The sequence below is a fragment of the Sparus aurata genome, chromosome 15 (genome assembly GCF_900880675.1).
Source record: "Sparus aurata chromosome 15, fSpaAur1.1, whole genome shotgun sequence".
Lineage (NCBI taxonomy): Eukaryota > Metazoa > Chordata > Actinopteri > Spariformes > Sparidae > Sparus > Sparus aurata.
The window spans coordinates 25,962,931-25,980,145 of NC_044201.1; the positions used below are offsets into that span (position 1 = coordinate 25,962,931).

Consider the following 17,215-nt stretch of genomic DNA (forward strand, 5'->3'; position numbering starts at 1 on the left):
GTTTTATTCTAATTTCTCTTTTGTTTTTTCATCATTTTCTCTGAGAAAAGAATCTGAGTATTGTTGAACTATGATGGGACTTTGTGGAAAAGTTTGAGGAGTTAGTGTGGAAAAATATAAACCACATTGTTGCTTTAAAGGCCAAGAACATCCCCCGTAAATATGACTGAAATTGAAGGAATATTCTCTCCACATCGGCCTAACACTCCTGTCATTCATCTCCGCAGGTCGGTCTCATGAGGAACGGCTGCTTGCTGGCTGAAGGTCCTCCAGATGCAGTCATGAAGCAGCACAGTGCAACAGTGAGTGCACACTGTGGGATGTTTGGCTGCAGCACCCCCTGAAATGAGGCTATGACATATGCCGAATGTATAAAAAGGCCTAAATTAATAAGAATTTGTCACTGACAGCATTTAAAAAAGTTTATAAAGTCCCTCCTAACTGACCAACTCACAAAACTGAGAGATTCTTTAAGGGAGTCTGGAGACTTTCTCTCTCTCTCTCCTCGTCTCCTTGCTGGTGTTGACTGACGTGACCGCTCTGACCTGTAGTAATAATTGTTGATAAAGATTAGTCTTGTTATCCTGACCTCTTAAATTAAAACAAAAAACATGAATGTCCTGCTTTTCATTTACCGCGACCTCTTTATCTAGACTGACCGCCAGCTGTGACTGACCTCACACCTCCCTGACTAAATATTGGTTCTCTGCTCCCCGTTAATCCGCAGACCCTGGAGCACGCCTTCCTGCAGCTGTGTGAGACGTCGGACCAGAACGGTTCTAAAAGGGGGTCCAGTCCGCCGGGCGGCCCGTTAGAGAACAGCCAATCATTCGAGAGCGGGAAGGACGAGAGCCGGCCAATTCTGGCGGTCGGAGCAGGAGCCGCAGAGGAAGTTCCCAAATATTCAGGTATTGTTTTGTTATTTCAGTTTCAGTGTCTCTGCGTTGTGGTTGATTCAGCATATCAGCGGTGAAATATAGATGTTGATGTGCAGTTTTGCCTGTTTCTGCAGGGCGATAGATATTTTAGTGGTGTGGGAAGTGGTGTGGTGTGTTTAGTTTAGCTACTGTTTATTGAGATTGTGTGCTCTGTTTGTGTTCAGCGGACTGGAAGGTGCGAGCCAGACACTTTCTGCCAAAATGGAGAAACATCGCCGCCCTGATGATCAAAACTATGGTGCGAATGAAGAGACTGCCAGGGTACGTTGCAGTTTATTTATAATAACATCTTATAATAAATTGCAGAAGTTATGGTGAGCGGCATGATGATTCTGACTGTTTCCCCGTGTTTCGCAGCTCGTTGTGTTTCCAGTTCTTGCTGCCCGTCATCCAGGTCTCTCTGATCTGTTTGTGTGTCGGTGGAGACCCAAAGGGGATCCAGGTCGCTGTGGTGAACAACGAGACCTCCCCCACCGCTTACAGCCAATCGCTGCTCTCCTTCCTGGACAACACCAGCGTGCAACAGGTATTTATTTAGCCTTGGGAGACGTTGCTGATGTTGTGCCAAAGATCAAGACGAATCAAATAGTTTCTGTGTTTGTCAACCCAAGATTCATCTACTGTAAAACTGTCAGTAGATCATAATTTATTTTCTTTTGTTGATCAATCATGACAATTCAATCTTAATTGTTGCTTCATATGTCGATCCAATTATTTGTTTAGTGGCTCATTGAAATTTAAATGTCAAAGAGCTCAGAGTCAGAGTTTCAGGTTCAGTCATCCAGTGAGGAAGTAACCAGTCTGACCATCAATTGTTATAATTAAATTGACTGTAAGCAAACAAGTTTCACTTCTGCTCACAGCAGAACAAACAAAAGACTTCCACTTTCAAGAAATCGATGAAAGCTTGTTACCCTGTTTGACCTCCAATGAGAAGTATTTCCCTCCTCCGTCACTCAGATGTCCTCTAGTGAACATTGAAGTGATCTGAATGTGTTGCCGTAGCAAAGTCAGACCAGAAGATTCAAATATAGCGTATTATATAAATATTGTGTCTGTTCTTCGTATATCAATAGGTGCACCTGTCCCACGAGGAAGCTTTCGATGGGATCTATAACGCAGAGTACTGGGGCGTCATCGGCTTCGGAAAGAACTTCACCAGCTACCTGACAAAAAGGTGAGTGAAGCAGCCTCTGCTGTTGCCTTGAATTGACAAATCCACATAAAGCTTGAAGCGTCTTTGTCCACGTGCTCCATTATGAGGCATTTGTGGGGGAAAAATTGATAATCGTGGTGTCAATACTGAATGCCACCTGCTGCCTCCAAGGAAAAAGTTGCCATTGTGGTCTTTAAAAAGCTGATAAAGCCACATTTTTTTTATCTGTGAGCAGAGATCCAGAGAAACTATGGTGGCCCAGAGAGCTCAGTTAAGACAACACTTTGCTGCAGCTGCCTTACAAAGTAGCACACATTTTTACTCATGCGTTTAGTTTAATTCTGTTTCCTCTGGAGAGTTTCCTCTGTCCTGTCAAGTTTCTAACAGTGCAGTGACGTTACTCCACACATGTGAATCTTTATGGCTGAAAGTAATCTGTGTAATCATTGCAGGCATTGTGAACGCATCTTACTTATTAGCAGGAGAAATGACATCAGACCAGGTTTTTGTTGGTCTATGGCACAAACACTTTCTTCTGCCTCAAGATAGCGTTGCACCATCAAGTTAACTGCCACAACTGACAGATGTGTCGGTCTGAGACCAGCAATGACACTTTCGCTGCACTGTGCACCACTTTGCATCAGAGTTACTAATACAGCCCACAGTATTTTGCAACATCCTACATCTTCTCTGGCACTCTGAACAAGTATTTGAACACAGCCTTTTGTTGTCTCACCAGAAGAGCTCACAAACCACGGCCAGTTGCAATGCATTGAGCTCTCAGGGCCACCGTACTAAACGCTCAAACAGGAAAGTTTGAGATCAACATCACATGATTTGACCGGTATTATGTGTCTCTGTTTGCTCTCCTCTCCCCTCCAGTGACACCCAGTGAACAGCATTGTTCTTGTTCATGACTCACCCTTGATTGTTTATTTTTAAAGATGTCACCGCACAGGCTCATGCTTATGATAATATGCACCTGCAGTGCCAATGCTGATTAAAGAAGGCTGTGTTTGTGTGCGTCAAAGGGAGGAAAAAAACATCATAGAGTGGCAATGTGACAGCTACAGAGACAAACTCATCACAGTAGAGGGAGGAGTGCATTAAAAGTATTAGTGTAAACATGGTTAACACCTGAAAAAGTCCTTGTATCTGCATACAACTAAATTATATTCAGATGAAAACCATTTATTTACTGCTTATAAGGGTTTTATCAACATGACAATATGCACCCTTAAAACTGAAGCTGATAGTAAAAAAAAAAATGAGGAACTTGAATCTGTTTTGAATTTCCTGAAATGCAGATGTAGGCCTTGTTATTCTTGCTGCACTCTCTCTCCGTCTTTGACACTCACAAACACAGAGAAACGAAAACCACGCCAACTCAAACCTGAGCGTTTGCCATCAGGTGAGAGTGAGTCAGCCCTGGAGGGCAGAGGACATGTGTTGTTGCTTTAGGTGTGAATCACAGAACCGTGTATGGTTGTGTTTGGTTGTGTTTGTGTGTGTGTGTGTGTGATTCGTGGGTGGACAGTCTGGTCCTTCCTGTCTCGAACACACCTGGTGTGTCAAAGCAAAGCGCCGACCAATCAGACTCTAGTCTTCACTGAATCATGTGACAGACCTGCCTGTGGAAAATAAAAGGTTTCTCCTGGTGAAAATAATCTCAACTGCTCAGTTAGAGTCATATAATAGACTAGATGTGATTTCATTTGGTGAACATATAACTATGCTTAATTATTAAAGGAGCAGTGTGTAAGATTTGTCCAGAATTTTGGTTTGGAACATTCAAAAAACGAACGAATGTTAGAAGCAGCAACCGTGTTGACGTCCTGTCAACGTCGTCTATGTACTGTTTTGCAGAGATGTCTACTGAAGTTAGCATGCTAACAAGCTAGCCCCAACAAACAAAATAAAACTCACCAACACAGTCTTGGTTTGTTTTTCCATAGTCACCTAATCACAAAATAAATCCTCAATTCAAAGAGTAAGATGTGAAAATATTCCAGCTCTACATGCTGATTCCGACTCTCGTGTCCTGTCAACCCTGTAAATCGCCTCCATATATGGCCAGTCTTCAAACTGACCTCCATCAGTCTTGGAGGTTGTGTTCAGTCCCTGTTTGGTGTCCATCCATATTCATTTTCACGTCATCCTGCAAAATCCAGCGCTCACACTTGTGGGGAATCCTAAGGTTCTGGTCCAGACAGACTCTAGGCCCACTGATCTGCTGCTAACCGAACCGTGGGCTGATTAGCTCACAGTGGCTGGCTACGGCCAAGGACAGCTAGCAAAGAGCAGCAGTTGTTGGTTAATCTGGTGATATGCTGCCCCCTACTGTATGTTTTTGGGAGCTACCTTTAATATTGGAAATATAAAACACATCTCTGTAAACGCTGGTATTTGGAAAGCATGTGTGTGCTTTTCATTGTGAGTTTGAGAATGCTGGATGAAACAAACAAGCATTCTTCACTATTGTTATAATATTTTACAGACAAAACAATTCATTGATTAACCGGCAGATTGATCAAAAAATTAAAATCATTAGCTGCAGCCCTGCAGAGAGGCTCTACATAGCTGATAAGATAAACCACAGCTTCTCCTGGCTGAATTCCATTTGCCTGCAAGCACGACTGACTGCTTGTAGACATCTTACAAACGCAAACACGGGAAAAGGACACGTGGTTATTACAAAAACATGCAAGGGTTTGCTACAAATTAGGCAAGCGAGGCAAGAAAGAAGCGTAAAGAAACTCGGGGCTCAGCTTCACCTCCTAAACAAAGTTACATTTACTAAATCGCATTAATTAGAATATCTTCAACGTCTCAACGAGGCCACAGGAGCTGCTTTATTTGTTTCCAGAGGAATAATGAGCCAAGCTAACCGTCTTTCCTGCCTGTAGTCACATAGCTGTGTAAACTAATTGACTTAGCTGCTAATTAGCCTGGAGGTCGTGTTGTCACAATGAATTGAATAAAACAGAGAGATTTGGAGTGTGTGGGTTTTCCTACACGCTTCCCAAACAACTGCAGTTCAGAGTCAGACTTACATAAAGGACTGTTACATAACGTGAGCGTTTTGCCATTTTGCCGTCACATTAATCTTCTCTGCTACCTCTCTGTCTCGTTATCATGTAATCTGTTTTGTGATGTCACGTCAAGACAAGAAAGAAACTCTGCATCTCCATTTTTAGTTTGTTGTCCACTTTTATTTATTGTTGCCAGCTGTTGTAAACCCAGGGAAGTTCTTCAGATTGTGACCATCATGTCCCTGATTTTTTTTTTACAGGATGATCCAGCGGCAGGTTTCTAGGGAGGTGGTCGATGGAGGATCCGTCCACGTCTGGCTGGACTTTACAAGTAAGATGCAAAAGCCTTTCTTATAGTCTGAAATCATTTGATTTTATTATATTTGCACTGAATATCTGCAGTCACGATTCATGCCAATAAAGTTACTTGTGTGATTTAAAGAAGTCTATAGCTGAAGTAATGTTCTTTCTTTGGGTTCTGTGAGATTGTACTGTTGCTCACATCTGCCTTATGAGGATTAAACACACTCTGCAAGTCTTAAAACATCCAAAAATATTGAGATATATACAGAATCACAGTGGAAATATAGTCACACATCCTCACACAGACAAATACACACACTCGTCAGCTGTTGTTCATCTTAACTGTTTCTCTTTTGTCCAGATCGACAAATCGCCCTGATGCTGCAGAAGAAACTCCACGAAGCCTTTCAGGTACAAATGTTTGCTCGTTCAGTCGACTGGAGCCTCGTGCAGATATTCAGATGTTGTCATTTTTCACAGAGATACAGTCTGAAAACACAAAGACGTCCGACAACATACACAAGATGTGACTGTATAAACTGACACGTGTGGCTCGGCGCAGTTTTTACTGTGTTCAGGAGACTAAAACACTCAAACGTAACATTACACGAGTCTTTTTTTGGCACCAGAACAGCGTTATGTTCCCGATCTGATCTAACATTTGTAACAATCTTGTTTTGCTGAGCTTGTTAAGACTGTCGCTCTGTTTGCAGGCCTTCGTGGACAATAAGTTGGGCAGTATGTCGTACCTGGTCTCCCTGCCGATAAAGGTAAAAAACAAACAGCTATCAAATAATCAAAGAAGAAGAAGTGTGATTATAACATAGGAATGCATATAAACTTACACTGAAAACAATGCATAAATAAGGTGTTTCTGTCGATGCTACAGTCTGTATAATAAAGTTAATGTGAATCTTTCTCTGCCGTCATCTTTCAGTTTGAAGAGCCGATCTACGGCAGCTTGAACACAGACTTCACTACGTTTGTGACACCGGGAGCTGTTCTCAGGTCAGTATGACGTGGGCTGGTTCATACAGTGGACGTCCGTTATATGTTTTTGCAGCCGTTTGTCTTCTTTTACAACGTTTAACTTCTAGTTTCTTCTTCCTCTTCCTCCTCCTCTTCTTCCTCCTCCTGTCCGGCCCCCTCCAGCATCACCTTCTACCTGGCTGTGGGTCTGACGGCTCTCTCCTTTGTCCTGGAGAGGAAGGAGGGGCTCCTGGACCGATGCTGGGTCGCAGGTACGAGGTCACACTGTTCTAATGTAATACACGGCTTCCTAATTCTGTGCAGGTTTCAAGTTTGAGGAACTTTCAGTGTGCAGAAGGTGTAAAAATTAAATATGCTCTATTATTCCTACTATTAAAATGCCAGATATGATCATTTAAGGCATCATCGCTGCTTCCTGCCCTCATAATCCAGAAAATTAATAGTCACGTCACTAATTCATGTTCAAATGCACAGAAAGAAAGGAATTTCATATGAATTGATGGATTTTAACATCTGTAAACTGCAGGCATGTGACCAGTAGGGGGAGTAATATGATCAGAACAGGACATGAAGATGTTTAAACGCACTAATGGAGTTATTTTGTTTTGAACTCGTTATGAATAATGAATTATCCAGCGTTTAAAGGTTCAATAACTTAACAAGAAGCTGTGTTTTTATAATTGTTAAATATTTACTTCAAGTCTTTGTCACAAGCCGTCTGATACGGGGCTCGTAAGTGAATATAAAATGTGTTATTTGTCTGTTTCTTCGTCTCTCTACCAGGTGTGAGCTCTCTGGAGACGATGCTGGCTCACCTCTTCTCTCAGCTGTTCGTCATCAGCGTTCAGATCATCCTGCTGCTCCTCTTCATCCTGCTCGTCTTCAAGGTTCGACAAACACACAAACACCCCTCGGATAAGACGAGACTTTATTGATCGGGAAATGTTACAGCAGCGAAAACAAACACACAAGATCCGCCAGGCAGGAAAGTAAAACGGCTGGAAAATAGAGACGTGAATAGAAGTGATGAAGCGGCTGCTGGGAAATAAAGCTCTAAAGATTTGTTTCATTATACAAAGGTCTGACTGTACTATACGTATCACACACAGGAACGCTTCATTAATATTTCTTGTTATTTTTAACAACCGAAGCTGCGGTTGAAGCCAGTTTTCTGAGGCTGGAAGGCTCATTAAAAAGCCTCTGAAAGGTCACTGCGTGTGATTTGGTTTGACGTGTTGAAGGTTGACGCGTCACAAACAGAGCAGGTCTATTAACCCCGCTCATTTACATTTACACCACATCGTCAAAAATCTGACTTTACCTGCGGAACATTAGACTCATAATTATGCTAATGATCATTTATTGTAAACGTTAAACCGGCCTCATGTTTGTGTCGTTCAGTGTCGGTGTACATGAGTGGAAATGAATCTTGAGAAGGTCGGCGGGGTCAGGCTTACAGTGACGACAATGAAGCAGAGGGCGCGTGGGGACTTGTTCAGTATTGATTGTCAACACACACGTGTATAGAATCAATACAGGAAGAAGGCACTCAGACAAGAAGAGGAGCGATATCGTCGGTGTGTGTTTGTTTGCGTGTTTAGTCCTGTGATTTTTATCTGTGTGCGCTCGTCTCTGTCCGTGAGTGTGTGTGTGTGTGTTAATTAAGGTACCGAAGTCCAAAGAGACCACCACTGCATAAATCACTTCCTGTGTTGGCCGTATCCAGGGATCACTGTGGGATCGCCACGACAACAGCCCTTGATTGCTGTGGCAACCGAGCAGTCATGTGGCCTCTCTGTCTATTTTTGCACGTTGTCAGGGGAGACGGATAGTGTCTCTACACACCGAGGACAAGTGCACCAACACACACACACACCAGTCTTAGAAAATGCCTCCAGATTCAACTCAAGTTAAGAGACTTTTCACCTCGAATCTTCGGAGCTCAGATTGCTTTTTCTCTCTCCGGCTCTGTTCACACCCGGAGTCGTTTAAGGCTGACAGCTCTAAGTCTGTCAGTTCACACCTGGCGTTACGACGTCTCCAGTGACCACTTGTGATCAGATCTAACTTCACACTTCTTTACGCAACTAAAGGAACAACTTATTGTGTAACATCTGCCAGATTTACAAGAACGGCCAAATAATTAAGAATTCATTTTGTTTATAAAGTTTCTCCGTACTCAACAACTCAGAAAATTGAGTGATTTTTAAAGGGAGTCTGGTGACTTTTTCCATATTGATCAAATAAGTAGTCTATATTGGTTACTGTGTAATGTAAGTGACATGTTTACGTCTCCACGTGTCTCAGCCGACCACTCGTGTTAAGATAACACCTCTAGCTTTTACATAAACACTTATATTGTTGAATGATTAATGAATAACATTAGCTGAATTTGCAAGAAGGACAAATTAGTAAAGAATTTGTTAAAGACAGCTTTCTGCAACATTTATAATGTTTCTGCAACCTCAACAACTCACAAAATTGAGTGATTTTTAAAGGGAGTCTGGTGACTTTTTCCATATTGATCAAATAAGTAGTCTATATTGGTTACTGTGTAATGTATTTGACATGTTTACGTCTCCACGTGTCTCAACCGACTACTCGTGTTAAGATATCACCTCCAGCTTTTACATAAACACTTATATTGTTGAATAAATAATGAACAACATTAGCTGAATTTGCAAGAAGGACAAAATAGTGAATAATTTGTCAAAGACAGGTTTCTGTGACATTCATAATGTGTCTCCTACCTCAACAACTCACTAAATTGGGTGATTCCTCAAGGGAGTCTGGGGACTTTCTCTGCAGACGTCAAAATGTAGCCTATACTGCTTACCATTAACTGTCTTTGTAAAAATTTCACATGTTTACCGTCAATAAAATGTAGTGAAACTGGTGAGATCGTTTGAAATGATATGTTCAAACAGCTGATATGTGTTTGCAGGTAGTAGGTAGCAGGTTACAACTTTATATATTCCAAATAATGCCAAATTTACAGGAAGATTAAGAATGATTTATAAATTGCTGTAGCCGTGTTGCAAACACGGACAGTATGTCTCTCCTCACTCAAAAACTCTTGAAATTGCACGATTCTTTAAGGGAGTCTGGGGATTTTGTGGAAAATAATGCGTATGACTCTGCAAACGTTAAACACTTCTTATCCCATTCATTTTTTTATTCCGCTTTTAGGTCCACTGCAGCTTTGTTGGAGATAATAGCTTTGTCTGTTATCTTTTCTCACTCTTCTGGCCCCCTCTCTCTGTCTTTCTCTTTTGTAGATGCCTAATGAAGGCTCCTTGGTGCTGGTCATAATTCTGATCGTGCTGCAGGGCGTCACCGGCATCTCGTTCGGCCTCGTCATCTCATCCGCAATCGACGACGAGCAGAGTGCCAACCAGGCCGCCCTGGGCATCTTCTACCCCAACCTCATCATCAGCGGTAAGCTTTGCAGAACCAGGAAAACTGATTATAAACGACATGGTGTTTTGAGCCGTGTAGTGCAAACGAATAATCGCTTGGTTTGGCTGAGTATGCCAAAACTTTAGAGGTGTCAGGAAAACTGTAGGTCAGGGTGAAAACAAGAGAGAAGGAAAATTGCTCAGATGTTTTGGGGGGGGGGTTCAACGGCAGGTCAGTGCATCCAGAAACACTGTATTTTAACAGCAGGTGTAATCTCCTCTCTGTCCTGTTCTTCAGGTATCATCTGGCCCGTGGAGTGTATCCCGTATCCTCTCCGCTACCTCAGCCTGGCTCTCCCTCAGACCTACGCCTCAGAAGCCCTTCGCTGTATCATGTACAGAGGTACACGTTACACAACGCTCATTTGGTTTCATAATGTGTCAGCTCCTGGTGTGTAGTTAGCGTGTGTTAGGGTCAGACGCACACACATGGCTCAGATTGTTCTCCACAGCGCAGCCGGTCGTCTAAATCATTAATCAGCTCTGGATCCTGTGTAACTCAGCTTCCTGGAATGTGAGGTATAGTGGTTTCGCTCTGTCTCCCAATCTTTTCTCCTTGTCTTGACCTTAATGCCTCTTAACAATTAGAGCTGACGAAAGCCTCGAGCCTCCTCCGTGTTGCGTGTTAGATGATACGCGCTGGGTGCAGGAAGTCAGAGGAGCCGCTTCCTGTTTGAGATCGTGGTGGTGCAGTGGAAGATGAGACCAGCAGAAGCGTCCCCATTCAATTCGGGGGATAAGCTTTTTTTTTTCTCTGTAACTGCATCCTGCATCCTTTTACTGATTCACATCATGTGTGTTATATTGATGTTTTGCTTCATGCATATATTCACTAGAGCCTGCATATGCATGTATGATCAATACAGACGACAAGAACGTGATGATGCTTTAAAACTAAAGCATTTTTGCACCTTTGGTTCCCTCGTCTCAAAGTCAGTGGGTTTTTTTTAATCTGTTTCAGAATGGATACATAGAATAACGTCAGGATAAGAGATTTTCGTGTTTTTATGACATGTAATATGTCAGTAAATACCCCTTAAAATAGGCAGTTGCTAACAAGTGGCTAAGTGAGACCACAGAAGTTGTTCAGTGTAGCAGGAAGCTGAGTGTCGGTGACCGTGGTGTGGTTTGTAGCCTAAGGTTAGCTGTTTGCCTGCGACTGTATTTACGCTTCAAAAATGATAAAGATAAGAAACAAGATGTGACCCGTCCAGCTGCGGCCTCCTGTATCGGCTGAATATAAACATGAATCTTTCCGACAGGTTGGGGTCTGTCTCGGATGATGGTGTGGCGAGGCTTCGCGGTCACTCTGGGCTGGAACACCTTCTTCCTCATCCTGGCCACGGTCATCTTAAAGCTGAGGACGTGACAGCCTCGGCCCGGGGAACCTCTTCAGTGTTGGGGACGGAGCCGTCAGGTGAAGCCCAGGAGCCAACGACTCACCTGGGGGCCTCCTGTCTGTGGACGGACTACTACGGCAGCGGGGAACGGGAGGATGGAGGAGGGAGGGGTCACTGTGGCATAATGGACTGATGAGGCTAATGCATCAGTCTCCCTCCTCCAGATTACCTGTCCCACACACACACACACACACACACACACACACATACACACACACACACACCAACACACACACACACACACACACACACTTATACACAAGCCAGCTGCCTGATCCTGCAACAGTTGCTTTGGCCTGTTCAAGCGCGGGTGAACCTTCAAAATGCTGCACGTAGAAGAACACAGGATAGAATAAGCACATGCACGATATGAGTCAGTAGTATTATATTATTTTTTTCTTCTCTGTGCAGCTTATTGAAGCTTTTCACTCCCAGAACGTGTCACGTACCAACTCAGGGTCATTTTTTTTATTTCTGTTTACCCTCGGTCTTAATGCTTGTAGAGAAATTTAGTGGTGGATATACGACTATAACTGTAGGAAGTTGTTGTCTATCTGAAATTTGCGTTATAGAGGAATTATATATGTAAATGTCAACTATTAAAAATTGTCAGAGAAGGAGTATGCACAAAAAGAAAATGTGAAAACAATGTATTTTTTCCGTCTGCTTGACACGTAGAGAAATTAAGGATGGATTATATGGATTACGTGGCATCCCAGAATAGTTTTATAAAGTGTTGATTGCTTCTCATTTTCCAGGAGATTCCCATTCAGGCTTCCCACACGACCCAGTCTCCAGAATAAATGTTAGCTAAATGTGTTTCTGCAAAACCACAGAAAACCACAGATAAGTGAAAGCTGATTTATTTCTTTGTTTGCTCTCTTGTCACAACGTTGGTTAGGTTTATGCACAAAAACCACTTGGTTAAGGTTCGGAAAACATCATGGTTTGGCTTATAATACCTGTTTTCGTCCTGATCACGGATTGGAGATTATCCAACTTCCTGTGAAAAGTAGATGGTTTAGGTCACTAAAAGAGCTGGAAAGATCAGGAGGTCTCTTAAAAAACACCCCGTTTTGACGCCGCTAAACAGCTGGAAATGTCTGCACTTTCCTTAACATGAGGTGGACCGTTCCTCTGCCTTGTTGCCTCACGATGCTCCTCCACCTCTTGATGTATCAGTCGGCTGATCGGAATATGATGTGAACGTGATAAGCCAGGTTTGCTATGAAAGTTCACCTCGGACGTATCTGTGGTTTGCAGAAACGTTAACTGCTAACGTTACGTCAGGGCGACTAGGCTGCCTGTCTAGTTGCCTGCTTGTTATGATTATTCAGATTCATGTGCTGCCTCGTGTGTGACGGGCAGCGTTTCCCTTCCCTCAGTTCAGATGGTGTCCTCCATACATTGTGTTCTGTGCCTGTGTCTCCTGTGGAAGAAAAAAAGGTGGGGTTGATGTTGGTGACGGGAAAGTATTAGCACTGTATCGTTTTTATTGATTACTCTCCACTTTGCTGGACAGAGTGGAGGCTGTTAGACAGGTTTGTCTCACTCTTCAAGCCGTCTGCATTCATGTTGTATGTTCTACACAAAAGATTTTAAACTGCTCACACTTTAAAACACAAACACTGAATAAAAGCACACAGGAGGAATGCTGTTTTGTGATTGAACATGTCGTGGAGATGTGCCTTTGAGACGTTGGCTTTGTGGGAAATGGGAAGAAAAATGTAGAAATGAGGAATAACTTTGAAATCTAGAGCGCTTGTCTAGTTGGACAGTAGATGATTGGAGGGAGTGTAGAAAAGATGAGAAAGACAGGACTGAGTCAGAAAGCTTTGATTTTACAAACAATCAGTAAAGAAGAAGGCTGTAGTTTAAAATAGAATATTATTGAGGACAAGGCAAACTTGAGGACTGCTAAGAAGTAGTTCCACACTTTGGGAAACTGGCTTTTTTTCCCCGCTTTCTTGCAAAGGGTCAGATAGGAAGATAGATACCACTCTCATGTGTGCATGCGAAATATGAAGCCACGGCCAGCAGCCGGTTAGCTTAGCTTAGCATTAACACTGTAAAGTCTTTAGATACAGCAGGCAAGAAAGTCTGTGTACTAGCACCTCCTCAGTCTCCTCAGTCCACAAGGTCAGTCGTCCCAGCCAAGATAGATTCCAGATCATAACCCCACCGGTCCTGAAACCACAACATGTCACTTTTAATTCCGGTTTTTGTACAGTTTAACGAGAGTTGTGATGCACCAGCTGTTTCCACCTGTTTTCAGCTGCTGGCTGTAGCTTATTATTTACCACACAGATGTAAGAGTGCTATCATTTTGTTAAGTTAACTCCGTGTCCTTACTGCACGCAATGTAAGCAAGCGTGAGCAACAAAGTGAGATGTCTTTTTTTTTCGACCACCATCTTTTACTTGAGTTGAGTAAATAGCAAGTTGGGTTATGTCTCCAATCTGATCTCCAGCGCACAACTAATGCAAACATGGTTTGATGGATTCTGCAAAGACACCCAAGCATTGTGTCACATTTGTTGCCAGCATGCAGTTAGGACACGGTGTAACTCCTGGCAAGAAGGGAAATAGGAATATTTCCCAACATGTTAAGCTGTCTCTTTAAAATTGACAATCTTCGACTCCATCCCGCATCATGTTGTGCCAATTTTACTAAGATTTAGAAATGTTTACATTCATCTGGATCTGCATGCCTGATAAATCAGAATATTTTCTTACATTCAGATGTGTTACCCGGATCGACCGTAGGACTAAACACATTTACCAGCATGTGTTGTGTTTAGGTGTGGTGTGAGTTGTTCCCTCTATCTCGTAGCCATTATGCTACATGTTGCAGTAATGCCAGTCATATTCATACACTGAAGAATTCATGTGTCCATTAACAGGATGAATAATGGATCTAAATGACTGTGTGTCCCTCTGATTGGTTTCCATCGTGCACTAATGGTAAAGCTGTATGTACAGTATGATGTGTGTGATGTTCCTGCACTGTAATTCTGTTGCTGCTCTGCTGTTCATTCATCAGTGTTTTCTGTCGCACATTTTTAAGGGACATCGTGCTCTTGTTTGGTATAAATAGGAGACTCTCGCTCTGTTCAGACACCAACATGGACTTCTTGCCAAACTGTGAGGATACAAACTGTAGCTGAAAGATGAAGTTGAATCCCTCGTCCTGGTGGGATCACCTCTGTGCCTCACTCGACTCCCATCACACAGTAACATTATTAAATTAGTTTTGAAGTGGTGGACAGTCTGTGGTGAAGTTGGTACTCCTTGTGTGAAAAGAATGGACATTATTTGGTGATATTGTGAAGTAAACTGTTTTGTTTGTTGGACAATTTCTGGACAGTTGTGTTGATATTATACTAAGAACTGTGTTAAACCTGTATAAGATTGTCATATGGTGATTTTAAAGTGCTCTATATACATTTTCAAGGACTAATTTGATGTTCATTTTCAACGTTAAAATCCTTGGTAGCACTTTCTGACAGCCATCATTAATAAGTGGTACATTTCTACTTAATTAAACTACAATTTTCTTTTGCTGCTGACAACAATGAAATGCTTCATAAACTGTTTGTTATTATTAACATTGTAGAGTTTTATAATCATCAGTTTGTGGTGGTTTATAAAGTGTTTCATTCTTTGTTTACTGTCAAGTAACAATCAACTAAAGTTTGCTTGATTATAAATGTATGATTTATTAATGGTGGTTATTATAGAGTGTTAGCAAATACGTCTACTCCAGTTAATTATTATCATGTAAAATCGAGCATCTTGGAGCAAAACTTCATAAGATTTAAATGAGCTGCAGTTATATTACTAAAGATACATTCGACCTTTTCCACTCCTTCATCGTTCCTTCATATCGGAGTCTTGCTGATGCTCGCTCAGTTTGATTTACTCTTGTACTCTGTTGTTTTGTGTGCGGTTTGAAGTGGGCGGGACACGTGGAGAAAGGAAAAGGTTGTCAAAATATTTATATGCACCAGTGAACTTCTAGAGATAATTTATTGAAAAATCTGTTGCAAGTTGTCAAACCACAGCCATGCAGTCCTGTGAGTTTCAGACTCTCAATTATTGAACCCCTCAAGGCGAATGACTAAATATTGTATTATACGGAAAGGGCGGCATCTCAAAGACTGCTGCATCACTTTCAGTAATAAGAGCTTTGACCCAGAGTAGCATGTCAAATGAATATGGAATAATTTTTTGCATTTTGAATATACGATCAACTTTGTCTACCAATTAAAGCATTAGAAATATGTCAAACATAATTTTTAAATGAGACATATTAAACTCTTTTACAGGTTTGTAATGTTATTTTAGGTGCTTAAGTGCAACACATCATTTTTCTCAGCCGCTGTGTGTTCCCGCTGAAACACTCTGTGTTAGCTCCTGTCTCTTTAAGGGCCTCCCTCTCGAAAATATCCAGTCTCCTCTGATTGGTCAGCTCACATACGCCTGAGCCAGCACCGCTTACAACAACAGAGCAGCTGTGCTTAGTCAAGTACATAACATTTTTAAGTGCCAAACTAGCTACTAGGCATAAATTATGTAAATGTGTAACATGGTGACTTAGTGTGATGTCACAAAGTCACAGAATTGAAGGCGGGGCCACTGACGAGGCGTTTCAGGAGCAGAGTTTTCTGTAGGAGAGAGGAGCTCCTGTTGAGCTCCTTTGAGCTTATTAACTTTCTAGATCTTTTACATGCACAAGACTTTATATAAAACACTCAAGGAAAGGACAAAAGATTCAAAAGCATAAAAGTTATTATATATTCTTTGCCTTTATCGGGTTAATAGAGTAATAATGCAACACATGTAAACACGACATGAACATTTTCGTTGCCAGGATTTCCGCTTTTTCTCCAAACTCCAGTCGACTACCTCCGCCTTCTCTCCCCTGAAGGGCGTGTAAGGCATTTCCACTCCTGTGTTGTGACATGTATGCACTGTTGATAGCAGACATGCTCCGCTGAAAAGTTCTGTTCATGTATTTTGAAAGAATTAAACCTTGTTGAGAAATCCGCCTCTTTGTCTTGTTGTTCTGCATTTTCGGAGCCAGTGCCAGATTTTGCTCAATAGCAAAAGTTCAAAAATCCCTGTGGTAACATAAACACCCGCAGGCCGCGGACGACAGATTTATTCAGTGACATCATGCTCGCTTGCATCACTGTGTTGCCTGTTACCATAGCAATGTTGATGACCCAGCCGCCTTCAGATGAATCTAGATCTTCACCTGGATGTTTGAAGTGTGTGTGTGTGTGTGTGTGTGTGTGTGTGTGGTGGGTGGGTGTGTCTTGTTATCTAATGTTTGTGTATCTTGTGGTTTTCTGGGGTTAATATTTCTGTGCGTGCTGTACGTATGAGTGAAAAGTATTTAAAGTCACACGTTTAGGTGGATTTTGTTTGCTTTTTTTTGTTTGTCTGAAAAATGTTTCTTTTAATTGTCGTCAAAGAGCAAACATTTGACAAATGCAGTCAAAGTGTATTTCATCAAAAGCAAAGAACAGTCTGGAGATCAAACGCTATCTAACTGGAGCAAAACTTAATTTCCTAAACTGACTTTAATTAAGTTAAATTCACTTTATGTACCAAAATGTTTGACGTCAAATATAAATAGATTTGAGTGAATCTTCTTCAGGACAAACAAAAACATTGACTTAATATGTTTAAGCCATTTTTAGCCATTAATCTAAGATGACATGGACAAGAAGTCTTATAATGTGCTCAGAAAAAATGGAACTTCTGCTCATCAGTTTGTCAGAAAAAACTTAATTTCGAACTTGACATTGTTCGTCTTTGATCGCTAAAATAATTTACGTTCGCTGTCAACTAGGTTATATTTCATTGCACTTTATCGAACAACGCTGTCTGTGTTATACTTGCTTTGTTTGTGCCGACAAATCTCACAAGAA

General features: G+C 41.8%; 1 protein-coding gene across 4 annotated transcripts in view; it reads left to right on the forward strand.

Annotated features, from left to right (window-relative positions):
• abch1 (ATP-binding cassette, sub-family H, member 1) overlaps nucleotides 1-16,326 on the forward strand; it is a 32,903-nt gene extending 16,577 nt beyond the window's left edge. For all 4 annotated transcript variants that reach the window (XM_030442953.1, XM_030442955.1, XM_030442956.1 and 1 more), the window contains 14 exons: nucleotides 228-302; nucleotides 728-908; nucleotides 1,103-1,199; nucleotides 1,296-1,464; nucleotides 2,015-2,115; nucleotides 5,387-5,457; nucleotides 5,791-5,840; nucleotides 6,143-6,199; nucleotides 6,367-6,437; nucleotides 6,582-6,670; nucleotides 7,203-7,306; nucleotides 9,698-9,857; nucleotides 10,116-10,220; nucleotides 11,140-16,326. In XM_030442953.1, coding sequence (XP_030298813.1) covers nucleotides 228-302; nucleotides 728-908; nucleotides 1,103-1,199; nucleotides 1,296-1,464; nucleotides 2,015-2,115; nucleotides 5,387-5,457; nucleotides 5,791-5,840; nucleotides 6,143-6,199; nucleotides 6,367-6,437; nucleotides 6,582-6,670; nucleotides 7,203-7,306; nucleotides 9,698-9,857; nucleotides 10,116-10,220; nucleotides 11,140-11,246 — 1,437 coding nt within the window. In that variant the 3' untranslated portion in view covers nucleotides 11,247-16,326. The remainder of the gene's footprint in view (nucleotides 1-227; nucleotides 303-727; nucleotides 909-1,102; nucleotides 1,200-1,295; nucleotides 1,465-2,014; nucleotides 2,116-5,386; nucleotides 5,458-5,790; nucleotides 5,841-6,142; nucleotides 6,200-6,366; nucleotides 6,438-6,581; nucleotides 6,671-7,202; nucleotides 7,307-9,697; nucleotides 9,858-10,115; nucleotides 10,221-11,139) is intronic.
• The last annotated feature ends 889 nt before the right edge of the window (nucleotides 16,327-17,215 follow it).